This window comes from Acanthopagrus latus, chromosome 2 (assembly GCF_904848185.1).
Source record: "Acanthopagrus latus isolate v.2019 chromosome 2, fAcaLat1.1, whole genome shotgun sequence".
Lineage (NCBI taxonomy): Eukaryota > Metazoa > Chordata > Actinopteri > Spariformes > Sparidae > Acanthopagrus > Acanthopagrus latus.
This window is the reverse complement of record NC_051040.1, coordinates 14,784,436-14,810,106: the sequence shown is the minus strand read 5'-3', so window position 1 is coordinate 14,810,106 and position 25,671 is coordinate 14,784,436. Positions and strand designations below refer to the sequence as shown.

Genomic DNA, 25,671 nt, shown 5'->3' with positions numbered 1-25,671 from the left:
ACACGGTTCACTTACTCTACATTACAAATGCTGCAGTGTTTTCCGTGAGAAACCTAACTGTATCGTCTATCACAGGATATTTCTGTTCCCTGGGGTCCTCCGAGGCTTCTCCTGTCTCGCAGCCGTACGGAGATGTTTGCCCCATGGGGCATTTCTGTCCTCAGGGAAGTGGGTCGCCCAAACCCTGTCCTGCTGGCAGCTTCCTCCCAGAGCCTGGAGCCTCCTCTCCCTCTCGCTGCCATCCTTGCCCCCCAGGGAAATACTGCCTCACTTCTGGAGGCTCACAGCCGACAGGTGGGGGATTTCACCAGGTTTCCCATTAGTCAAGGACATGCTTAGTGAGCATAGAGGGCCAACTGTGTAAAATCTACATCTCATGTTTCAGTTGTACACATCACATTAGCATGTTCCCAAACCCCCGAATGGCTGCCTGCATTAACGAGATCATAGGATCATGTTATAATTAATGAAGTGAATCTACATGACGGTTCATGTCTGATTGTCAAGCGAGGATCACGTGTAATGAGCTAATTCATTCTTGCAACCATCTTCCTTAATCTCCCTGTGTTAGGTCTGTGTTCTGCAGGTTTCTTCTGCTCTGGAGGAGCTGATAGCCCCACACCCCGAGCCAATTCCTCTCTGTTCAGCTGTCTTTGTGAAGTACTGGAGGCATACACCACAAAGACAGGCGCAGCCTTCTGGATGCACAATCTGTCCTGCATCAGTAACTCCAGTAATCCTGGTAAAATATGGGTTTCTCCAGTTTGTAATAACACAATAAATACTTCCAGTAAAAGGGCAGTACATCAGTTTCTTCAAAGCCTTACTTGTTGTGATAAATGTCCCAGGAAGCACTGGCTTTTTAGTTTGACCTTCCCTCAAAGTATTCTACAATGAATCAGTGCCTTACAGTGTTACATTGTTTAAAGATGTTGTTCCCTTGGAAGTCAAAACCGTTAAATCAGCATGTAGGAAGAGGAGAGTGGCTCCTCTTTGGTTTCTTGTCTGCAAGACACAGACATTAACTTGGACATCTTTCATGCCTTATCATCCGTTCTATTACAGGCGGGGACGCGACCTGGATTGAAATGGTTGCGGCGCCACAGGCAGATTCAGACCATATTGTGACTCACCCACCGCCACATCTCAAGAGTTCACATTATGCCTGTTCCACCTACAGAGGGGATATATGCCCCAGGGGTGGGTAAATCCTGACAGTGAACTTGTGCACTCAATGTTATACTTTGATCATCCCCTCAGGCTCACGTGTTATCTTCCTTGCTCATGACACGGCAGTCCCACTTGCTGTAATTATTATGAAATCTGACTGATTTCATCTGTGTGTCTCATATTCCAGCTATAATAGACTCCTGCTTTATCTTTCATTTGGACACTCTATAAATGTACTACAAGTAACTTTTAACTGGTTATGAAACAATCTTAATCTAGTGCTGATGCCTCCATATGACCTACATACACAAATGAAGCCACCAGTGAGAAGATTCCTACATCATAATTGTAGAATCATAATCATAATTATCATAATTAGAATCAGTAATGCTTGTCTCCGGGTTGGATAAGTCATGAAATTACAGCTATTTATATGGCAGAGCGCTGAGGGTGAATTGAGGCGTCTCACAGCCTGAGGAAAGACGCTGCGCTGTAGTCTGGTGGTACGGCACTAAAACAAAATTAAATTGGTTTCAGCCTCGTCACATTACAGTTGTTAATCTTACACAAAAAAGACATTACCCCTTACTGCTCGCTTGTATCCTGCTAACAGCTGTGTTTAAAAAAGAAATATAAAAAAATGCTTGGGCTTGCTCCCTCACTTCTCAGACCGATTGGTTCTCTGACAAATACGTGCTCTCGCCAGATCAAGATCTCAAGATCTCAAGCCAGAATCAAGAAGAAATAAAAAGGTTTCCTCTCAGAGAAAATGATGCCTGGACCCACAGAAGACTGAATTGAACGTGCAATATATATATCAGGTGCAACCATTTTAGTTGAATTCATATAGATATATATAAAAAAATTAAGAAATATCAACAGTTCTATATGAAGTCTATGTAATGTGTTGAAAAGATATCTGCTGACGTTAGCATGCTAACAAGCTAGCCCTGACACATCCTGGTCTAAAGCTCCTGAGACAGTGACGTTATTCAGGTAACTCCCTGTCCGGACTGCTAGCTGCATAGCTAACTGAGCTTATAAGCTCATAACTGCTACAGTTAGCGTCTATTCTAGCAATATCCTGCCCTCTAATTGTCTTGAGTCTGAATCCTGGTGTTCAGTTCTAACACAGTGGTCCTTTAAATTAAGAATTACAGAAAAGGCTTTGCCAATTATCTCCTCTGTACTGTAAATCAGTGATGGCAGCACAAGGTGGTTATGCAACAAAAATTCTTAAGCATTTAAAATCGTGAAGGTTCAAATTCCCTCTGATTGAAGACCTGAGGAGCAGAAATGCTTGAGTTTGACTTCCCCCTTGAGGAGGCTGGAGGTGGTTGGGTGGCGATGCACATAAAACAGAAGCACTGAAATAGCAGCTTATGTCAAACCAGTAAGGAGCAGGTTTAAACTTCTGGCAGCAAAGTAATTACTGCCTGCTGGAACATAGAGAACAAAAAATGCGAAGGGTGTACTGTAAATAGAAGAATCTGAAATAAGGAGTGTGGGAATAAAAAGTTAAGAGAAAAAAGTTTAGAGAAAATCCTTTATCTCCAGAGGGAGCGTGTGCATGAGAACAGTAATCCTCCTGATTGGACTTCTTGCCTCGCTGACGTTGATTAATCTCAGTGATACATTTTTTGGCTACTTTTCAGGTTTCTATTGCCCTCTTGGTTCTGCCTATCCCCAGCCCTGTGAGGCTGGCTCTTACTGTAACCAGACTGGATTAGATGCCCCGGCAGGGCCCTGTGCCGCAGGATATTTCTGCCCTAAAGGCTCCTTTGACCCCTACACCACCTCTTGCCCCACTGGACACTACTGCCCCCTTGGAACTCCTCTTCCTCTGCCCTGCCCTCTTGGAACCATAAAAAGTGAGAAAACTGCTCTTTTGTATTACAGCTGTAATTTCTTGATTCATCTAAAAATCAGATGTATTGTTCGTTTTTCTGAACAGTTTAATTGTCTTAAGTTTCTGCTTGTGCTGCGTGTCTTCTCTTCCATTGAATAGAGAAGTCAGTAATCCTGTCCTCTTTTCCGAATCATGAATTAATGATGAATGAATGAATCAGGCACAGTACTAAAGTGAGAGATACGACTCCTAATCCTCTTTGTTGCACACATTGTCAGCTTTTCTCACCAGTGTCCCCACACAACTGGTGTCTATCGTTAGAGTTTAGTCATGCGGAGAAATGTGAGAACTTCCATCGAAGCCCCCTTTTTCTCTCCCCTGGGCGCCTATGAATAATTTCAGTCACAAGGTGGTAAAATCGTGTAATTGTATTCTTGTCTCGCGGCGGACAACTAGACTCCTATTAAAATGTGCTGTAGCTCTTTTGTACATTTATTAATTAGAGAGCTGATGAGGGAATAGGTATGTACTTTGCATCGCATTAGCATTGTTATCTATTTTAATGTTTCATTACGCCAACTTATGAAGGGATTCGGTGATTATTTTGCGAGTCAGCAAACACTGTGTATAGATAAAACACAGAGCAAAGGAAATCCATTTGTGAATTCATTTCAAACCGATGTGTCTATTGTGTGCTTATCACTAGGATCCCTCGGTGGATCCACGGTCGAGGCTTGCCAGCTGTGTCCCGCGGGTCACTACTGCCACCACAAAGGAAGAGCTGAGCCAAGTGGCCAGTGTGCAGAAGGCTACTACTGTCCTGAGGGCCAGAGCTCAGAGAGACCGCAGCAACATGTCTGCTCAGTAGGACATTGTTGTGAGAAGGTCAGCCGTCCAGTATGAGTCCTCAAGCTATTGTCTGTCATCAGCGCTGAATATTGCATGTCTCAGCGTGAGTCGTCCTCCTCAGTCTGTCACGAAAAGTGCATCACTGCATAAAATATGCATTGTTGTCAGGAGTATTCAAATGTTTGATTGCAAAATAACTTTCCAAACTAACCTTTAAAGGGTTAGCATTAAAATATTGGATTGTAATTATATATCTGTCTGACTCGGCAATGATGCAGCATGCGGTCTTCAAGGTAAACAGTAACTAAAGTGTAGACTAGCAAAATATTTACCTCCTAGCAAGTAGTGGGAATTGAAACTACTTGAGTAAAGCACTATTACCTGAATACCTTTACTTGAGTAAATGTACTTTACTCAAACATTCTCCATTCCATCACTGACTGAAAGTCAATTGATGTTCTCTTCTTGTTTTTGTCGACGGTCTCTCTCCTCTAACGTTATGCGTCTGTCTCTGTCTCATTGTTGCACCATGGTTACGCCTGATGATGCATGTTATTCCCCTGATATGAAATCTGATAAAATGAATTTAACGGCTGCTCCAGGGCAGTGTCAGACCGACAGCCTGTCTCCCAGGCAGCTACCAGCCCAGACAAGGCCAGGGCAACTGCGAGACATGCCCTGATGGTTTCTATTGTCAACATCAAGGTAATGCCGATGGGCTGGATAATCGCCGGATAACAAAGCATTGAGCTGCTGCGAACATAAACGTATTCTACACCGTGTTTGCACATCAGGAATGACGCTTCCACTGCCATGTGAGAGAGGATTTTACTGTCCCAGCGGAGCAGCAAATCAACAGCCATGTCCAGCAGGGACCTATGGAAACATGTCAGGACTGATTGAAGAGCAGCAGTGCTCACTGTGTGACGCTGGGATGTACTGTAAAGAACCAGGTACAATACATCCTCTCACCCTATATCAGTATTATTTATTTATTACATATATGTATCACAGATATCTATCTTTCTCTGTTTTTTCGTGCAATCCAGAAATGATTAGAGGGAAATGGCTGCTCTGTTATTTCTTTAAAGGAAGGACTCTCCCCACTGGGCCGTGTGCTGCAGGTTTTGTTTGTGTAGGGGGAGCTGCTGAACCTTCACCACTAGACAAATTGACTGGGTTCCCATGTCCTCCGGGCTTTTTCTGCTCTTTGGGGACTTCAGTACCAAAACCATGCCCAAAAGGAACATTCAGGTGCACATCCTGCAATATGTCAGTTTACTATTTCATCCTCCTCTATTAATAGCTGAGCAACATATCAGTAGATATATTTCAAGTGTTGTCTTTTTCTGTTTTTAAAGGCTGCATTACAGTAATGTGATGTAATTATCTTAACTTAACTGTTCTCCTTATTAAGATACTTGTCTTTGCCAGCTTAGTCAGCTTAATATGACTGGTATGATGCATATTTAGGTTTGTTAAAGGTCAGATAGTGTCACGGAGTTCTGTAAGGGATCAGTAACTGAGCAAAGAGCATCTGAATTACATAAAAATCCCTTGATTGCTGCAGTTAAAATGTTCACTCCTCTGGACAGTGAGCAGAGCGGGCTTGTGGATGAGTCTCAGTGTCGCAGCTGCAGTCCCGGCTTCTACTGTTCAGGGACGGGCCTCTTCGCCGTCTCTGGACCCTGCCTGCCAGGTCAGATATAAGACAGATGATTTAAGCTAATATGAAAATGATGCTTTTTCAAACATTTCATTGGAAGTGCCTCTCCCCAGGTTTCTACTGTCTGGAGGGATCCAAGACTGCCACTCCAATGTCAAGTGCATCTGGAGGTGTTTGTCCAGCAGGCCACTACTGCACAGAGGGCAGCAGCGTGCCATCACCCTGCCCAGCTGGCTCGTACCAAAATGAGACTGGAGGGAAAGGCAGAGATGACTGCAAGCCGTGCCCGTTTGGTAAACAAGAAGTAGCACTGTATGACCTGAGCTTTGTGCTGTCGGGAGATGTCCTCACTGTCTGAATGTCTTTGCCAGGCTGGTTCCAGGATTTATCGGGTCAGACAGAGTGTAATCCCTGTCCTCCTGGGTTCCACTGCCAGTCACTGAGTTCCAGCCCCACCAGCCCTCTGCCCTGCCCAGCTGGCTACATCTGTCCCAGGGAGAGTCCGGACAGACAGCCTCTCCCCTGCCCCAAAGGCACCTACAGTCCAAGTCAGGGACTCACCACCGCAGGTAAAAACCCAATGCTGTTGTCTGGCTTTCTTTGCGGACAGAGAGGGAGCGTGAATTGCTTGTTAGGGTAAGTGTTTTGTTTTGGAACAGTGAACTACTGATTATTCAAATCCATTTGTCCTTCCTAATCTGCATTAATAAGAAAAGTCTGAAAAACCTATGAAACAAAACAGCAGTGTGCAACCATCTGAGCTACTTGATGATTGATCTCACCTGGCAGGTAGCTTGTTTTGCTGCTTGGACCGAGGTCAAAGCTGTCCATCTGTGTTTGCAGGTGAGTGCCTGCCGTGTCCAGCGGGTCAGTTCTGTGGGTCTGAAGGTTTGGTCGAGCCGTCAGGAGCGTGTGCTGCCGGGTTTCTTTGTCTGATGGGTGCCACAGTGCCCAACCCGACTGACAACAGAACTGGATCTCTCTGTCCGCCTGGAGTTTTCTGCCGACAGGGGCAGAGAGCAGGTAGATGGAATAAAAGAGTCCCTTGAGTGATACTGAGTAATGTGTAGGTTTTTTCGAGTGAGTTTCCATTTGTTTTAATGCAATGTTGTGCTGATTTGATTCATTTTTTAATATGGTATCCTCCACATGAGTGTGTTGTTTTCCCTTTTTGTGCCAAAGGAGATTGCTTGGCAGGGTTTTACTGCGACTGGGGATCCAGCAGAGCAGATGAGGCTCTGTGCCCAGCTGGGTTCTTCTGCCCCAGTGGAACACCAGTCCCCATGCCTTGTCCTGCAGGAACATTCAGCTCTGAAACAGGCAACATGCATCAAGACAACTGCACCACCTGTACTCCTGGATACTACTGTAACGGTAGGAAACATTGTCCTTAAGTAATCTTACACAAGAGAAGCAAGATAATCTTCCACAACAGAAGATGCCGTAGAAATGATAATTTGTTTTCCAGTAGTAATCATAAAAAAGAATAAAATACGGCACATTTATTTTGCTCAGTATCACACTTTATTGATCACACTAAGGTATTCTCCATTCTCTTTTAATAACTGAAAGTGACAATCTGTCAAGATATATGGAACATATAAGAAAAGAAAACAGGAAATGGTACTGAAGCCCTAAGGGGCTAAAGAGATCTCTTTTTTTTGACAGGATTTTTTGACAGGATCATCAAAGTTCTTCAATTCTTATTTTATCTGTGAAAACACATGGAAAATGTTTTGTTTTTGTAAAATGTTTTATTTTTGTAAATGTTTTGTTTTTTTTCCCCCCACAGATTTCACCTTTTTCTTAAATTCAGTTGCACTGACTTTTTTATTATGATATTATATTGATGTTATATTTACAAATCTTATCCTTGCAAGCAGTTCTGAAGTCATAAATGTAGAAGAGAAATAAACAGCCATGAAAATTTGAAAATAAGTCACTGCCCCCTCAGGGCTTCTGCAAAAAGGTGAGGCACCATGCCACATAATTACATGTACAGAAATTGATTATTTAATGAATGAAAATATCAGTGTTTCATGGGTCATTCAAAATCATGTCATCATATAAACTACATGTATTCAAACGTACCCTAAATAAAGGTCGTAAGGGTCTGTAAAATAGCCGAAATAATTGGAGCATGACATGCCATGGAATCTCATTATTCAGCTCTCTGAGAGATAAACTTTGCAAAGTAAATTTCCAGTATACTCAGTGTATTTAGACAAGGTTAGCATGCAGATCAGGTACAGGACATGTTTTAATAAGTTATGTGAATAAGGTTCACCGCTGTGATCACGGACATGTCAAAAGGACACAGATCATTGTCTGGCTACTGCAGCTGCCGAATATTAACGGGCCTCATATGTTCAGCTCTTAATGAGGACAACTAGCTGAGATTCTGTTGGGATTGTCCAATGTCATACTGGGAAGCACATGCTTTTCCTAATTGAAGCAGAGCTGAGACATCTCGGATGAAAAGGGCACAGCTAATTTAAAATGAAACTCTCGGCCAAAAGAAACATAGGCTTTATTTGTAAATGTTTACAAGTCAAAACTTCGTTTAAAAGCATAATTATGACGAAAGAGGCACTTTTAAGATTTATCATAGTTTCGCTTTCGGGCAAGCTAATTTTCAATGGGGTGCAGAGGCACTCTTACGCCAGCATCAAATCGCTATATTTAAAACACCAAGAAGGCTCGACACAACATGAAACGTTGCTCATAGTATCACCAGGGTCTCTACACATGAACACGAGCATTGAGAGCATTGTTTGTGTACACAGAGTTTACTAAAAAGAACATTTTTGAACAACTCACCTTAGCAGCTGTATCTTCGGCATGGTGCTGTCTCATGGCAGTCAAAAAGTGCTGATCCCCGAGTGCGACCTAACAGGAAGCAGAGTAATGGTGGACCGCTCCTCAAGCCTTCATGGTAAAGCCAGGTGTCACTCTAAGTGACACCTGGCTTTACCTCACACAATCTAACTGACAACTGATTTCACGGTGTCGGTGTCAGTTTGTTCAATTATGCAGCTCTCTGTCTTTTCAGCATCAGAGACAAGCTAAAGTTGTGAAAATACAATTAATTGGTCTCATCGGATATCATCTGTTTTTATTAATTTCTCTGTGTGTGGCTCAGCTGAAGGCACTGTACAGCCTGCACTGTGTCCTGTCGGATACTACTGTCCTCCAGGAGTGACTCTAGGACTGGAGTTCCCTTGTCCAGCTGGCACTGTGCAGAGCCAGCTCGGAGCCTCCAGTCCACAGGCGTGCCTGCTCTGCCCTGCTGGTATGGAAAAGAGTCTGTGTTTTGCTCTACATCATTATAACCTAACCTGAATACATCTTTTGTGCATGTCAAAACAGTGTGTTTTAAATCCTCATCACTTAGTTCTGTTGGTGTTTCCTGCAGGAATGTTCTGCTCTCACCCTGGTCTGTCCGAGCCAACAGGACTGTGTGAGGCAGGATTTTACTGCCCTGCTGGATCAACCAGCTCGAACTCCACTGAGCGCCAGGTGCTGTTCTTGTTCACTGTCGCTTCCGTTACCGGGTGATATTGATTGATCACTATTTGTTCATAATGACACTGGTGACCCCTTGACCTTTCATTTAATGAAATAAGAAAGGATGTTAAAGGTGCAGAATGTAAGAATTTCGTTTAAAGAACTGAATTAGCATAACAATAGAATGTGAAGCAATAACAGTTTTGACATAATGTTAAAGACGTCTATGTCTTGTGTTGCAGAGATATCTATTGATGCTATTTGATAACCTACACGCCCTTTATCCACTTTGTACCTCAACACCAACTCTCCGATTAAGTGGTCAGCCTACATTTGACATATTGCACCTTTAAGATTTACGTATTGCCGCAAGACATATAATCAGAATCTGAGTAGATGATTGACTGAGCACATTCACTCAATACTTTCCTTGTTTTACATCCCAGTATCATTCTTTTAAAAGCACCATTAGCTGAAATGTCAATTTACTGTAGCACACAAGACATAAAAAAGGATTGCGTTTACTGGGAAATTTGCTCTTGTTATTAACGGTGCTTCGACGATGAGTTGCAAATCTAACTGTGATATTATCATTAATTTCACCAAAGACATTTCTGCTTTGATTTTGGTCACAAATAAGCTTTACTCAGTATCCTTTAAGGGCAAAAATGTTAGAACTCACACACACACACACGCGACATATTGTATAATCAAAAGGGCACTGAAGCCATATCGCTGAGCACATTCAAACTCTAATGGGAATATTTTGTTTTGATGTAATGGCCTCATGACCCCCTCCACATCATATTTTTAGTCTCACTCCATGAAAGGCTCTTTAAGCGCTTTTGTATTGTGCAGTGTAATAAACATTTCAGCCTCTAGAGACCTCGGGGCATTAGTAACCATCAGGACTGGTTTTGAACTGCATGCTTTACAGAAATGCCAGAATGCATTCTTGGGAAATCAAGCCAAGTACAGTTCAGTTTTTCTATGTTTATTATTTTCCTCCTTCTTCTCAGGGGAATTCTACCAGAGGCCTTCTTTGTCCTTCCGGCCACTACTGCCCCTCTGGCACTGGCTATCCACTCCCCTGCCCCACAGGGTCTCTCTCCATTTCCTGGGGACTGAAGGGTGCTGACGAATGCCCCCCCTGCCCCCCTGGACTGTTTTGTGACAGGCCTGCAATAGCAGAGCTCTCAGATGCTCTCCCGTGTCATGCTGGGTAAACACTTCTGCCACTTCAGTTTCATCTCCCCACTCTGAGTGTAAACACGCACAGTTTTGCCATTTTGCCATAATAGGTATTTACTTTGTCAGCTTCACTGATTTCATCTGTGGAGAAAATGGTCATAAAAAATGTTTTTCTTTCTTTCTCTCCCTCTGTCAGTCTCTCCCTCGTGTCTACTTCATAGTGTTCTCACCTTATGGCTTAAAGCATTTTGGATTTATGTGTAGGATTTGTGCATGGATTAAAGGGACCAGCACAATATGCCAGCAAGATATCTAATGTTCCAAAAATCAATCACAACCCAGTGTATACATGAACAACATCAGACAGATAATCAAAGACAGCAGATGTCTTTTGCATGAGAGTTTGTTTAGTCTCAATAAGGGGGAGCAGGTGTCCTCAGCAGGACAAGATCCACATTTAAAACTCATTTCTAACTGTTGCAGTATGCGCTGCAGTAAATACTTAGTGATAAAACCCCACTTTAAAGCAGCCATAGCACTTCAGTGTGTCTACCAAGGGAGTTTATTTCTGTTCAGTTTAAAAACTGTAAATAAGAAGATCTGATGTAACTTAGGGGAAGTAGAATTAACATTCAAAGTAATTCAAAAACAATAAATAAAACATTAGTTTTAGTGTCTGACACGAATAACTGCCAGTATTTATTTAATATGAGCATTTTGTTTCAGGAAACATGCTTCACTAAGCAAGTGACGGTGCTTACTTCTGAATAATTAGAGCCTAATATGTATAATTTTGAAGTATAACCCTAAGTGTATAGGTAACTGAATTAAAGGAGACATGTCCTGCTCATTTTTCAGGTTCATAATTGCATTTTAGGTTACTACAACAATGTGTTTACATGCTTCAGTGCTAAAAAAACACATTAGTTTTCTCATACTTTCCACTGCTGCAGCTATGTATTCCCCTCGTCAGAGATGCTTTGTTTTAGCTCTGATTGGATGACTCATGCCTGCCTGAGGCAGCACCACTAAGAACAACCAAGCGTCTGTGCTAAATCAGTTCTTACGTGTCAAACTGGCCATGTGGCATAAATCATACGAAGTGTGACACGGTCAGGTAGTTTAGATGTAAAGGCGGGACTTCTGACGAGGCGTTTCATGTGGGAGAGAGGATAGGGAAAAACTGAAAAAAACAAAATAGGTCTGTTTTAACATTAATAGTGCATTGTCTTCATCAAACAGAGAAAATATCTGTGCTGTTGGGAATATTTATGACTAATTGATTACCCCTTCGAAGTGGTTACACTTCCATCCAACTCAATTTGATTAATTAATATGATCGTTTATTATAATTTGATTGATTATGTATAAAATCAGGCCTTAATGCGGTCAAATGAATCATTACAAGCTCAATGGAATGTTGTACAGGGAAATTCTGCCTTTACAGAGTAGTTATATTGAGCACATACTGATGTACACTGTTCACCATCACAGAACCAGTAATTGTAATAACATCATTTGAAGTCTGTGGTGGACTTAACTGACGCATATTTTCAAGATGTCCACTGCAATGTTTTTCTCAAACTTCTCCAAAATTTCCCCACTGACCAATTGTTCAACTTCTCTAATTGTAGCTGGTGGCAGTATCTGTAATATTTTTTTTTTCCTTCACTGTTTATGCCTATAGGTATGTGTGCTTGGGTGGCAGTTGCAGTCCCACCCCATCTGACGGTTCCCATGGCTACCTCTGTCCCGCTGGCTATAGCTGTCCTGTTGGCTCAGCAAGTGAGGCGCCCTGTGAGCCTGGCACTTATAGTCCTGCCCCTGGAGCAGCCCACTGCATAACATGCCCTAAAGGGACTATGTGCTCCTCCTCAGCCACTCAAGAGCCCGCTGTCTGCCCGGCTGGTGAGGATGGTGAAAATAAACTACGATCTACAGTATATACCAAATCATTTAACCCTCCTACATATAGCAGCATTACTCGCCAGCAGTTAAATGTCAAATTCGGCAGTCACAATAAACATATATTTGATAAAAGTTCTCTTCATAGGTCATTTATGTCCTGCTGGGACAGCCCTGCCTCAGCCGTGCCCTTCAGGGACTTTCAGCAACCAGACAGGAGCCCACTCTCTCTCTGTCTGCACACCCTGTACCTCTGGATCCTACTGTAGCTCACATGGAGCTTCAGCACCACAAGGTGACCGGACGCAAAGATTATTATTTCAGTCACGCGTTAAACCATTTATTCAGACAACTGAACTGATGGTGTCATTCTATTTTTTTTTCTAGGTCCTTGTTTACAGGGTTATTTCTGTCAAGGTGGAGCCACGGAGCCAACACCCCACAGCTATGACAACTCCCCCAGGAATGGCCCTTGCCCCGTGGGCCACTACTGTCCAGCAGGGTGCCTCTACCCAATTCCATGCCCTCTTGGCAGCATACGCAACACCACCGGTACACTGACTGTTTACATAAATCATGAAGTGGCATTTTCTGTCACATCACCCTGTTATATCCAGTAGTCGATATAGTAGAAAAGTGCATTTGCTCAAGTACTGTTAAAATCAGCTCAAACTTGAATATCTTCAGCATTAAATACAGCTATATTATTCCCAAAAATATGATATATAATGGTATATCATAGTTTACTGCAGTTGATACTTACAGACTTTTACTTAACTACAGATTTGGATGGAAGATTTAATTACTTTAGTTAGTTGGTTGGTTGCTTGGCAAATGAGTGAGTGAGTTGGCATTCAAATTTGAGGGGGGGGTCCTGTATTTTGTACTTTGTGTGTCTGATCTGCATCACTACTGTACCCCCTCACTGTCATCTGTTCCGTTTATCCTCCTGTTTTAGGAGGTATGTCCCTAGAGAGCTGCTCTACCTGCCCTGCAGGTCACTACTGCTCCACTGAGGGTCTGGCCAGCCCCAGTGGCCCCTGTGCTGCTGGTTTCTATTGCCCCTTTGACTTCTCTTCAACCACTCCTTATGCCTTCCTCTGTCCCAAGGTGAGGTTCTGTTTCTCTCCATACTCCCTCTTCCAGTGAATCGCTGTCCCTGTCCTTCCCATTTCTATTGTTTTTATTGTTTTCCTCACAGTATCTCTCCTAGAGACACTTGTGCCAAGCTGATTATTATTTATGTCCTGGTGCATTGAGTGCCACCCCTCAGTTGCGCTTTTGTCACTTCCATACCCTCATAGGGCCACTACTGTCCAGAAGGCTCTGCCCTGGCCCTGCCTTGTCCCACAGGAGAGTACCAGCCCAACCCAGGCTCAGATAGCTGCATCCCATGTCGACCTGGATTCTACTGCGAGGAGGCCATAGTGGGAGATCCATGGCCCTGCCCACCCCACTCATTCTGCCCTGCAGGTCCTCTAAAAGGATGGTTTGGAGTACAGAGGATGGAAACTTTAATTCAGTCTATGTATTACATAATTTAACCTCACAAAGAATGCAAAATAGACCAAAAATGTGCTCCCAGTTTTGTGTTTCACTGAAAAAACACGTTCCTCTGTGGTAATCATTGTGTAATAAATCATGCTGTCAGTCTCTGTTTTAATGTAATGCTTTTTTTACAGGCACCATGGTGCCTCAGCCCTGCCCTAATGGGACATACACTCATTCAAACCAAGGAGGCCTACAAGAAGAGAGAGAGTGTTTACCCTGCCCCCCAGGGAAGTTCTGCAGGTACACCGCCTGCGTCACGGCCCCAACCTATGCACACAGAGGCTCTCAGAAGTGCTCACGTGTCACGCGCTAATCAAAAACATCAAGAACTAGGCATTCATGTAAACAGACACACACACTATTATGCACAAGTGCATCCCGTACTCATGCATACACATGCAGACACATGCTCAAAGGCAAACACTCGTCTCTGCTTTAATTATACTCACAATTAGCAGAATGCAGGAGTGTATCATGTTCAGGATCCATGGTTCACTGAGCAGCCAAATTAACACCTTAATATGTATGAATATAATGAATGTAGATATAAAGTGGGAGGTGAAAATTATGTAATAGTCATTCTATTTATCTAATGAAGCGTACACTTTATTGTCTTCTAAATGGTCTCGTGTGTGCTGCGCAGTGTATCTCATGGTTTTGTAGATAAACTAACCCTGTGTGTATTTTCTTCAGGGCCGGTAGGATCCAGGGTGTGTGTGCTGCAGGCTATCTTTGTATTTCTGGGAGTGCAGATTTCACCCCTCAGGGAGCCATATTGAACCTGACCCAGTGCCAGTGGGGCATGCAGTGTGCTGGACCATGTCCTCCAGGTATTTACACAGATTTTCATACATTATTCTGAGATTATTTTATGTGAGGGATCAGAGGGTTCATTTTTCCCTTAAGCTATTTAGAATTCATTGTTTGTATTCTTTACTCCAGGTTTCTACTGTCCAGGAGGCACAGAGGAGGCGGAGTTGTGTCCTGCAAACACTTTCAGAAGTTCCCCAGGAGGTGCCAGCATACAGGACTGCTTACCCTGCCCACCTCAGCACTGGTGTAAACCTGGTACGAGCTAAATGTTTTTAAGAGCTAATATGATCAGGTTTTTACAAGGTAAAAGTGCAGCATAAAATACACGATTTAGCTGTGAAGACCCAAAGCGGGCAGAACGCTGTATAGTTTGAGCTCTGACAGAAAATATTTAGTGTTTTTATGGACCTATTGATAAATAAGTAGATACTGGCAGGATCCTAGTTCTTGGATCACAGATAAAACCGCAAGCTGAGAATCAGAAACATGCATTAAGAATAAAGACTACTCCCGGGCTCGTGCAGCATTAACGGACCAGAAATGTCGCCTGTGTAAGTGCTTAATGAGCCTTCTATTGTTTGTGTGCAGGAGAGCCAGTCCTTCGCCTGTGTCCTGCCGGTCATTACTGTGACGGTCTGCGTGGCAGTGACTTCAATGGGGGGACAGGACCCAGACCATGTCCTCTGTTCACCTATCGAGCTTCACCTGGAGCAGGCAGCAAGGGTGACTGCCTGCCATGCCCTCCTGGTTCACACTGTAACAGCACAGGTCCGAAACCTCTGCATCTCACACAATAGAAGATGAATGATTGAATAAGACTAACTAAAGACTAAACTAAAATTACATCCACAAATGTAAACAAGTCCTTTCCATGTATTCCCCCCTCTTCCATTCTGCCATTAGAAGTGAAAAATACATCCTAATACTCCTCTTGTTGGTGGGGTTGAATTTTGCAAGGATATTTAAAGAAAGAAGAACAGCCTTCAGAGGTTGTATTAAGTTCAATATACACACAGACTATCACAGCAGTGCCTGAACCTGTGCCCGGGATAAGAGTGATGAATTTAAAACTTGCGATACCTGAGGCTACAGTCATGATTGAGTGTTGAGTTTTATAAAGGAAAAGCTTTTTTCTAATCCCCCTCAAAAGTGTTTGGAATTATTGAAAATTGAACCCATATTGTTGAGGTTGTGGTCTCCTTCTCTTTGGTTCTTTTGTATGAATACATAAGTCGTTTTGATAAGCCTGGTGGTTCAGGTGTTTTTTTTTGTTTTTTTTATTTAAGGTCACTCTCAATGTGCGAACGATAATACAGCATGTATTTCTCCTCTGGTTGTAATGTGTGAAGGGTTGAATATTTGTGATGTATTTTCCAGGGCTTACAGACTACTCCAACAGTCTATGCCCACCTGGTTTCTGGTGCAGCGGGTCTGGACCCCCCATCCTCTGCCCTGCAGGCACTAAAAGACCCCTTCCAGGAGCTTCCACACCAAGCCAGTGTGAACCCTGCACAGGGGGAACCTTCTGCCCAGATCCCCGGGCTACAGGAAAGCCCAATGTGGAGGGGATCCCCTGCAGGCCATCTTATCAGTGCCCCGTGGGTAGGTTTGTCAGCACAGTTTATGATGTTAGGATAGTATATTACATTTGTCAGGTCGGGGTAAAAGGGAAAACTATGGAAAGGGAAAGGTGGACCCAAACGCAGTAAACTCGGGAGGCAAAGATAGGGAGAACAAAAGGCGAGCTTTAATAAGGCTGTTACAAAAAAACCAAAAACAGACAAAATCAGGGCAAAAAAGCAAAGTAACAACTTAAAGGGCAAGACAAAGTAGCAACAGAAAACAGCCAGACAAAGTATAAACCAAAAATTCAAAGTTCAACTTAAACATGGGAAAATCAAAATCAAAACATACCAAAACAGGACAGAAGCATGAACAGGATCAGGAGCAAGGATCAGGAACATGGAACAAGGGAATTCGAGGACAGAAACCAGCAGACAGAAACAATGACTGGACAAAGAGTGAGGGGAAACACAGAGACTAAATACACAGACACTAATGACATGACGAGGCACAGGTGAGGAGAGAGGAGGAAGGAAGCCAGGTGAGATAATGAGGGGGAGGAGCACAGAGGAACAGACCAGGAGGGAACAAGACAACAGACAGAGGGAGCCAGAGGGGAGAACATAGGAGAAACTTAAAGGACACATGAGGGCATGGAAAAATCAAGACATGAGACACAAGACATGGAAAAACAAAACACAGAACACAAGACAAAAAAAAGGACATGAATCAAAACCCAAAAACCAGAAATGAGAAACAAGGAACAACACAAACAGGAGTCATGACAACATTCTGTATATGATGACTTTGGATCTTTTACTTTGATCTCGCTCCCTGGAGGCAGTTCTGCGGTAATGAGTTTGTGCTCATCATCCAGGTGCCGTCTCGGAGAGGCTGTGCAGCGCTGGCTCATTCTGTGGCCCTCAGACTGGCGAGCCTCAAGTCTGTCCTGAAGGATATATCTGTCCCGAGGGATCCCATTCATACCAAACCCCCAAACAAATGTGAGTGCATGTCATAAAATCAAAAATAAAATAAAATGTTAGTAGATTGGGATTGAACTGAGGGGCTTTAGCTGTGAAATAAGGGAAAACCTAATGGGTTTGGACTGATTCTAAACCGTGTGGGTTTATAAATAACCATGTTACTGTGCCCCACAGCTGTCCGTTTCCCTACTACTGCCCGGCCAACAGCTCTGCCATGAAGTCTTGCGAAGGGGGTTCCATGCCTGTCAACACCAGCAGGCTCAGAGGATCCAAAAGCAGCTGCTGTAGTGAGTGTGACGGGGGCACCTATCGTCCCTATCTCTCCCCGATCCAACACTGCCTTCCATGTCCGCCAGGATACTTCTGCCCCCCGGGTAATTCAAATCATTCCACATTTAACCCCAGTATTTTTTCTATTTCATGACTAACTTTAAATAAAATAGGATTTTGTTTTATTCAAACAGGTACAGACCACTACAAGAGTAACCCTTGCCCCCTCGGTTATGTCTGTCTTATGGGAACCACCAAACCAATGCCCTGCCCCCCCGGCTTCTTCGGTAACCTCACTAACGCTGAGTCAATGAGCAACTGTCACCCATGTCCAGCCGGCACCTTCAACCACCTGGCTGCTCAGAAGGCCTGCTTTCCCTGTGGCAGCTCCTCCACCTCGCCAGCAGGTCGGATCCCGTCAGATAACTCAATTCATGTTAAGTTACAGCTTCAGAAGAGTTCCTTTTTACAGGAAGACATCTCCATGTCACACCTGTTTCCTTAGGGTCTTCTTCTTGTACCTGCATTGGTAAGAACCGTGCCTTCCAGCACTCGGATGGTTCATGTTTGTGCAGAACGGGTTTTATCTTCTACAATGAACTGGATTTCAAAAGCTCCACCTCTGACAGTGAACTGGACTGCCAGCCAGAGGTCAGTAGTAGATTTAACTTTTCATTTTTTGCTATCCAAAGAAGAAAAAGATGTACCTTTTAGTAAAATACCTTTATTTGAAACACACGCACACAGGCACACACATGGATAAACTCTAAAATATTTTGTTACTGTTTGAATTTGTCATTTCATTCTTTCAAGGATATAAAAAAGCATTCGCACAGCATTTTTCTCCCTACTTTCGAATTTCTTCCATTCTAAAGTTTTCATAGAAATGCACTCGAATTTGTGGATGCTTGAAAATCTGCCCGAGAACTGTCAAGTTTCCCAGAAGCATATTAACAACCTTGACACCCCTCAGTGTTGACCATCACAAATAAATGACCAAACTTGTGGAAAATACAGCCTCCAACTTTCCTGTTTGCCATGATTTTACTTTAAAATCGTGCTTTTTCTTCCGTACAATTGGGAAAAAAATAAATAAAAGCAAGATGGATGAAGTACTGTAATAGTTTCCAATCTTGAATGATGCAATGGGCAGAAAGGTCTGTGTCTGTGTGTGTGTGTTTTAGCTGAACAGACGGTGTGCCACGGGACAAATACGTCTGGCAGCATCCAGAGAGTGTGTGTCACCTTCCCTCCACTCCTGTAATATCACCTGCGGACCACATGGAGGAACTCTGGATGTGGAGATGGGCATGTGAATCTCAATTGTGTTTTTCTATTACGTTGCTATTTAAACCTGTGAAACACTTGTGATGGTTGATGTAATGAATATGAATAGTATCCAGCAATATAGCTTGACATAGTATTTGTCCTCCTGTCTGATCCTGATGCCCCAGCTGCCGATGTGAGCGATACGTGTCTGCTGAAGAGCTCTGCAACACGTCCTGCCTCTCCAGACTGCCTCAGCTCTCTGCCCAGTTCTCCACAGATGGTCAACTGCTGCTCAGCCTCAAAGAAAGAGGCAGCGTGGTCTGGGCCAGGGTAAGGTAGAGACGGCAAGGCCGCTGGCCATAGTTTACAAGATAATGCATCTCATATTTCCCTGATACTTACTAATCAATGACACTAAATGCATTGGTATTGTACTAATGGAGCCGAGAGAATTCTCAGACTTCTCTAGTTCTGGGCAGCAAGGGTCTAGCTAGATGGAGTATTTGGACGAAAGCCAATGCTGTGGCTTTTACCAGGGTCTCAACCAGTCCCAGTCTCCGCAGGAAAACTGGAAAAATATTTTGACAGATTTTGTGATTTAGGTGAGAGGACAGTGATAGATAGGGCAAGAATTTCAACAAAATAGCTACTTGGTCTCATAACTTCTCACTGGCTTCATCATTTCATGAATATGAATGAATTAAATATTTAGAAGCATTCACTTTTATCCTATTTAGAATATAATTTTAACACAGCAGTCTCTTCTTAAAAACAGGGCATTTATCTTCTCTTCAGACTATTATGTGTTGCCACAATCTCCATGTTTTGCAATTTAAATTGTTTAAATGCAAATGCAATTGTTTAAAGCAGACACTGCCTTTTACAACAATGTCTATACTGGTTACCAGATTCAGTAATCAGAATAATATACTGTATATGTTATTAATGCTGAAACACAATATTTCATAGTTGTTCTTTATTGCCTCTCCAATGAGGGGAGCATTTTACTGCAGTGTTATGTTATTTCATAGTTATTATATGCAAAGGTATACTCGACAGATTAATGAGCGACGACAACTCTCATATTAGCTATTGATAACTTGTCATTTTCTTTCTTGAATTTATGTAGCATTCTGTTGTATTGTGCTGTAGTAGGAGTTCTCATTGTGCTTGTGTCTGTCTTCTTCTAGGCTGTGATGGATGTTTTAGGACCAGATATCCATGCAAAGAATGTCGGTGCAATCCATTTGGTCCAGTTTGACTCTGAAGGAGTGTTCGGTTGGATTCCCACACAGAGAGAGCTTGTCAATAAGTTTCTGTCAGGTGACGAGATCCAACACGTCATCTTGATTCCATTCTTTTTTTAAATTGCTTCTCAACACACTTGCTCTCTGTATCCAGCATGATATAACAGCAGAATGTAACTGATTTAACAATGATATACCTCTACTCAGAACCAATCGAACTCCTAAATACAAAACCCAGAAGGAGAAGAGAAACAGAAGACGATGATGATGCTGCCGATGTATCTGTCCTTCCTCGTATGCCCAACCCCGTTGCCTGTCTGTCCTCTGGTGACATGCTCATTTTCCACCTCACCATCAACCACACAGGTGTCACCGGTTTACTTTACTCGAATGCTGGTCGTGTCATGATAGTGTGGTTTATTTTTCTTAATCTCACACTAACTTTATTTTATGTCCTGTAGACCGTCGTCTCAGCCACTTCCCAGTGTATCAGAAAGACCACCTGTTTAACAGTAACCCTGGCTGGGACTTTGGTGCCTTCAGACGTCTGCAGATACTCATGATGCAGACAAACTTCAACTCTACTAGGTAGCGTTGAGGCTTTACTGAAAGGTAGAGACTCGGGTGTTGATAATTTGAAACCCCACTTTGTGACCGTATCTGTCCCCTCTTTTTTCTCAGGTTTGCTCACGTGTTTTCAGACACAGGCAAGTACGTGTTTGTGGACAGCGCTGTCCCAGAGTGGACTATGGTGGTGGTGGTCAGCGAGGAGGGGACAGAGTGTGACCGTCGGGCTTCAGTCTTCCAGCCCATGACCCCGGTACAGCTGGTCAAATATGGGATTGTCAAGCAGCACAGACTCAACCTTCTACCTGACTGGGGAGTGATAGCAGGTGTGTATCTTTACTGTCCACCCCATGTTTTATCATGCATTACTGTACATGAATATAATGAGTTACCTCCCTGCTTTGTGTTTATCATGACACAATATTAACTGTGTGCAGGGATCCTGAGTCTGCTGCTGGTTGTTGTTGTGGTTGTGACCACCACAGTGCTTGTCCTGCGACCTGGCAAAGTAAAACTTGTCTCCCAGTGGAGGACAAAGCCAAAGTGGCGCAGCCTCGGGGAGCCCTTCTGTCCTGTGGATAGTGTTTACAGTGGAGAAAGGTGTGTTGGCTTGACATTAGACCTGATTGTGTGTATTATCCATGTGTCAGGAGACTAATGTTGGGGGTCCTAGTAGCACCTAGTAAGTGTGTATCATCATTTAAAATGACAGCACAAGACCAGCAGACATTTAAATGATCTATAGCTATAGCTACACAGAAAGCCCAGGCAATGTTGCTGGACTACAAGCACCCTTTGTAATAGTTTAATTTGTTTCCATCAAAGCAGATGTTTTACCTTCCACGAGGTACAACAAACAGATATATGATGTCTTTCATTCATCCAGGTACTTTTTAAACAAAATGTCATTTGGCCTGTGTGTAGCTGTGGATGTGATACGGTACGCCGTTTCCTTTTTTCTTTCATTTATCCACGTATTCATTATTTTTCCACTGATCCATCCAGTTGTTTTGGTGACAAGTGACAATAAGATGGTTGTTGGTGATGGTGACATTTACCTCTCTTCATTTATTTGTGTAGTATATTGCATATGCAAGTTTTTTCATTAATTGTATTTATTATTGACTGCTGTCTGCAAGCCAAATTCCCCCTCAGGGACTTTAAAGCTTTACCCTTCCAACGATGTTGGTAACAGCTAATTTGTCTTAAATTATTATTACATTTTTTTAACTAAGGTTTAACTTTAGATGGGTCAACAAGTCTAAAAGTAAGAAAACAATAGTTCAAAACTGAGCACAGTGTAAACTGTCATTTTGAACACTGAAAAAAATGTCTGCAAAGTACAAACAATATTTTAGTCACAAAAAAGAGTTTAACGGACGCTCGTTTTTTATGGAGCAGCATTTAACTCGAAAAAGCGTAACATTTTGGTGCCCAAGATGTCAATATGTAATATAAAAATATATAATGTAATGTTTAACCGACTAGAATTTCTGGTGCAGGCTAGTGAGGTTAACAGCATTAATCTACTAGTCAACTAACTGCATAAAAATGTAACTGTGTGTTTGTTTTTCAGCATAGCTGTTCCAAGTCTAGGAGACTTCTTAGGCAGTAGGGGTGTAGGAGAGGGAGCAGAAGCTGAGGAGCCTGCTGTTTCAAAAGGAGGTAAGATCACCATTTCTGACCCTGTTGATGAGAGCCCTCCTCCAGAAACATGATCAAACCCCCTTAAAACTTAGGGTAGCGATATAAAGAAGTCATGGTGTGTGCAGTGGGTGTGGTGGAGTTTGCAGTGAGTTTGCCAGCAGAGTCCTCGGAAATGATCTTGTGAATTATATTATGTTGTATGCTAAAATGGCCACAAAGCACATAGTATAGGGGATTTTATAATGAGGGTCGACTATAGACGGCCTGTGTGGGGGCAGCTGTGCCTCAGGAGGTAGAGCGGGTGTCTACTGATCAAAGAGTTGGTCGTTCACTCTCCACCCCCTCCCTGTCCACATGTCGAAGTATCCTTGGGCGAGACACTGAAGCCCAAATCCTTCCCACTGCACTCTGTGTGGTAGCTCAAAGTCCTTGTCAAGCACGTTGGATAAAGGTTCTATACAGATGTAGCCATTTATAGCCTTGTGTGTGTTTCTCAGTCATAACTTACTGCAAACATGTTTTACTTTCAATGAATAAAAAACACTAATTTGAGCATTTTCTTCAACAACTTGCACATAATTTCATCATTGGAAATGTTTCCAGGAAGGTTTCAATAAAAACAAACAATCTGACTGGCGTTAATAACATTTGAAATGACCATGAGCTGGAGTTGACTTTAATGTTTCTCACTTAGTGCTTAGTGCATTATTCATGCGGTTTGATAAGCCGTTTAACTGTCCATTGGCCGAGTCATTATGAAACCACCACGCATGACCAGGTAGCAGCAAACAGCCTATTCCCCCATTTGATCGATGATAAAGAAAATAATGGCTAATATCACACACTAATGGTTTGTGCTGTTATCTCAAACTATCTAGATAGTCTCTGTGCAATTTGAATTCAAGTACTTACCATCCTTTGCATGCGCCATCCCGGATGGATGGTCAACCGAATCATTATGGAGCCAAGTGAGGGGAGCTTTTGATTTCGAGGAGCAGCTATTCATCACAAGTGTATCTCCTTAATTCTTAAGGATGGCACACTGAGGCTTTGTTCTCTTGATTTCCTCCCATTTCTAACTTACACGCCATTGACATTTACTGCTCCCATTTAGGAAGTGTGTCAGGCTACTGTGATTTAGAGGAGTTCAACGTGAAGACTCTGTACGACAAACTAGAGGATCAGAACCTCCACATAGCCTCACAACTTGCCCGACACCGCAAAGACACGCAGGAGTTTTATAGGAACATTTGTCAGCAGACTGAAACCCTCAAGGTGAGTTTAACTGTAGTGTGGAAAGAATTGGCCATTATATATCAAATATTGAAAATGTGTGACTCAAGTGTCACAAGAAAAAGACGTAAAATTGTATTTCTTCTTTCAGAATGTCTTTGAAAATATGGATAATAAAAAGCTAAGTCATCTTAAGGAGCTGCTGGTCCATAATGCACTGAGGGATAAACCATCTAACAGCATTGCAGGAGAAAGAGATGCACACGGTAAATAATGAACAATGGTGACATAGTGTGCGATTTCATCAAAGGAACCAAGCTGAAAAACAATTTCTTCTTCTATTAAAGAAAATGGCAGCCACGTTGAATTATACAACCAAGATGGTTCAAGAAATGTTCCCCAGATACATACGAACATTTACATAATGGGAACATGAAAATGGGCCCTATGCTCCCCAGTTCTTCTTATGTGCTCTTCCAGGTTCCTATGTTCCCACAGCCCTCTGTTTCCAAGGTTCTGCATTTCCCGCTCTGGGTTTATGCTTTTGGTTATAGTTGTTGCTATTCGGCCTGAACACAGTAGTAGGGTTAATCTGTGTTAACATAAATTGGGGAATTTAGGACTCTGGAAACTTTCTGACCATGTGAAAATAAGACCTTGGATACTTCGCACCCTGCAAGAATAGGGCCCTGCCCTGGGAACATAGGATATTGGTAACTTAAGACCCTGGGAACATAGAACCATGGGAATTTAGGACTCTTGGAATGGCTTTGACAACTTAAGACCCTGGGTACATTGGAGCATATGAGCTGAGGACACGGGGAACATAGGAAGTTGGCTAAAAAAAACGGTCCCATCTTTTATTAAATGTTTTTGTCTCGTCACCATCACCCCAGCCGAGGCTTCGATAGCGTTGCTTGGAGCTGTTCTCAGGTCAGTGGAAGCTCTACTGTGTAGGCTGACTGGGGAAGCCTGGCAGAACCATGATTTGCCTGTTCGCCCGTACTGTCAGTCGGGTCCTCATGATGGTAGGGAATGTGAGCGGCAAGCTGGATACACACACCACGGTGACACCAACACGTGCTACACACAGGTACTGTGGCCTAGTTTTCTGTTTGCAGCATATTTTGTAATAATTCAGTCGAGAGTCATTTCCGATTTCAACTGATGTCCTCAGTTTTCATCGTTAAATATGACCAAAGCAGAAGCTCTTCCCCATGAACCAGGTAAGGAATACATCCGTGTCAAGGTTTGTTGCATTTCCAAGAGCATCGGCATGTTATATCACCACAGTGAGATGATTCTGTCTTCTCCAGTCCATCTGCATGTACAGAGCACAGCTCCTTGTCTGAGTGACCACGACCTGTCCAAACTGGTCAGCATATCTCCTTTGTTCAAGACCCTGCAGGAGATCCAGCAGTCTTTACAGGACCTCTCCACGGCTGAGTTGAATCAGCATCTCCACAGCGGTACAGAAAGTCTCAATACAAGCCATTATAAGGAGCAGTTGAACCCATAATCAAGTATGGTAAATATGAAGCCTAAGATAGACAATTTTCTATCTGTTTTAGCAGCTGTAGAGCATTGTGTCCAGGAGAGCAGTGATGGGAAACTAATCCCAACTGCGCTGGACAACCTCTCACCTCAACACTCGGCAGTTTTCCTCTTCGGTTGCCAAGTGATGCAGTCACTTGCAAACTGCCCCCTGTTCCCCTCTGTGCTTCTACTGCTGGCCAAGTCCCTCCCTGCATCTTCTCTAGCCTCTAATGAGGCTCTGTTGGCACACTGTTCAAGGGACTTTTATTTTGACGCCACCAATCAAATCCTTTATCTGTCGGAGGCAAAGCTTCAGCATGTGGGACATTTCGTCGCTACTATTCTGCAATCCATGGCACACATAGCATCAGGTAATCAGATTCCCCAGACCCTATGATGTGTCACGGTTTTGCAATCATCTTTAAAAGCACCAAGTATATAATCTTCTTTGGAAACAATATGATATTTGTTGTCTTTTTTTTATTTTTAAATCTAGGATCTAAATCCCAGAGCTTTATGCAAGCCCTCCATGAGGCTATTTCAGCTTTAAGCCTTCAGCTGTTCAACTTTTCTTTCAAACGGAACACAGCAGAGGTGTGTAGGAGCTATTTAAGCTTCGCACATCATACTCACACTGCACAAGTACGGACAAATAACTTTTTATGCTTCTTTTTTTTTACAGCCAAAATTAGACGCCTCAGAGGGGCGGCATGGTGCATTAGTTGAGGAATTTCTCAACATTAGAGTTCCCGATGAAGCGCAATTCACTGAGCACCTATTGGCTAGCAGGTTGGTGAGAAAGATACAACGTACAGCAGAGAATAGTATGTCCTTTGAACAAATTCAAGCAGT

General features: G+C 43.0%; 1 protein-coding gene across 10 annotated transcripts in view; it reads left to right on the top strand.

The window, feature by feature from the left end:
- LOC119004899 overlaps window positions 1-25,671 on the top strand; it is a 62,815-nt gene that overhangs the window by 32,396 nt on the left and 4,748 nt on the right. For 4 of the 10 annotated variants that reach the window (XM_037072233.1, XM_037072250.1, XM_037072245.1 and 1 more), the window contains exons 55-99: window positions 76-294; window positions 572-742; window positions 1,066-1,200; window positions 2,826-3,041; window positions 3,726-3,904; window positions 4,471-4,573; window positions 4,663-4,821; window positions 4,918-5,122; window positions 5,464-5,567; window positions 5,648-5,827; window positions 5,906-6,103; window positions 6,378-6,557; window positions 6,717-6,908; window positions 8,677-8,826; window positions 8,950-9,053; window positions 10,061-10,263; window positions 11,920-12,140; window positions 12,286-12,432; window positions 12,525-12,689; window positions 13,096-13,247; window positions 13,442-13,610; window positions 13,820-13,928; window positions 14,382-14,518; window positions 14,631-14,756; window positions 15,090-15,269; window positions 15,879-16,103; window positions 16,942-17,068; window positions 17,225-17,424; window positions 17,515-17,727; window positions 17,826-17,971; window positions 18,505-18,632; window positions 18,775-18,919; window positions 19,780-19,912; window positions 20,044-20,202; window positions 20,298-20,424; window positions 20,518-20,729; window positions 20,841-21,003; window positions 21,980-22,068; window positions 23,165-23,325; window positions 23,435-23,549; window positions 24,180-24,376; window positions 24,461-24,752; window positions 24,855-25,190; window positions 25,316-25,413; window positions 25,502-25,608. In XM_037072233.1, the coding sequence (XP_036928128.1) occupies window positions 76-294; window positions 572-742; window positions 1,066-1,200; window positions 2,826-3,041; window positions 3,726-3,904; window positions 4,471-4,573; window positions 4,663-4,821; window positions 4,918-5,122; window positions 5,464-5,567; window positions 5,648-5,827; window positions 5,906-6,103; window positions 6,378-6,557; window positions 6,717-6,908; window positions 8,677-8,826; window positions 8,950-9,053; window positions 10,061-10,263; window positions 11,920-12,140; window positions 12,286-12,432; window positions 12,525-12,689; window positions 13,096-13,247; window positions 13,442-13,610; window positions 13,820-13,928; window positions 14,382-14,518; window positions 14,631-14,756; window positions 15,090-15,269; window positions 15,879-16,103; window positions 16,942-17,068; window positions 17,225-17,424; window positions 17,515-17,727; window positions 17,826-17,971; window positions 18,505-18,632; window positions 18,775-18,919; window positions 19,780-19,912; window positions 20,044-20,202; window positions 20,298-20,424; window positions 20,518-20,729; window positions 20,841-21,003; window positions 21,980-22,068; window positions 23,165-23,325; window positions 23,435-23,549; window positions 24,180-24,376; window positions 24,461-24,752; window positions 24,855-25,190; window positions 25,316-25,413; window positions 25,502-25,608 (7,477 nt within the window). Of the gene's footprint in view, window positions 1-75; window positions 295-571; window positions 743-1,065; window positions 1,201-2,825; window positions 3,042-3,725; window positions 3,905-4,470; window positions 4,574-4,662; window positions 4,822-4,917; window positions 5,123-5,463; window positions 5,568-5,647; window positions 5,828-5,905; window positions 6,104-6,377; window positions 6,558-6,716; window positions 6,909-8,676; window positions 8,827-8,949; window positions 9,054-10,060; window positions 10,264-11,919; window positions 12,141-12,285; window positions 12,433-12,524; window positions 12,690-13,095; window positions 13,248-13,441; window positions 13,611-13,819; window positions 13,929-14,381; window positions 14,519-14,630; window positions 14,757-15,089; window positions 15,270-15,878; window positions 16,104-16,941; window positions 17,069-17,224; window positions 17,425-17,514; window positions 17,728-17,825; window positions 17,972-18,504; window positions 18,633-18,774; window positions 18,920-19,779; window positions 19,913-20,043; window positions 20,203-20,297; window positions 20,425-20,517; window positions 20,730-20,840; window positions 21,004-21,979; window positions 22,069-23,164; window positions 23,326-23,434; window positions 23,550-24,179; window positions 24,377-24,460; window positions 24,753-24,854; window positions 25,191-25,315; window positions 25,414-25,501; window positions 25,609-25,671 lie in introns of those variants that run through there. The other 6 variants (XM_037072267.1, XM_037072258.1, XM_037072241.1 and 3 more) reach the window with 6 other exon arrangements.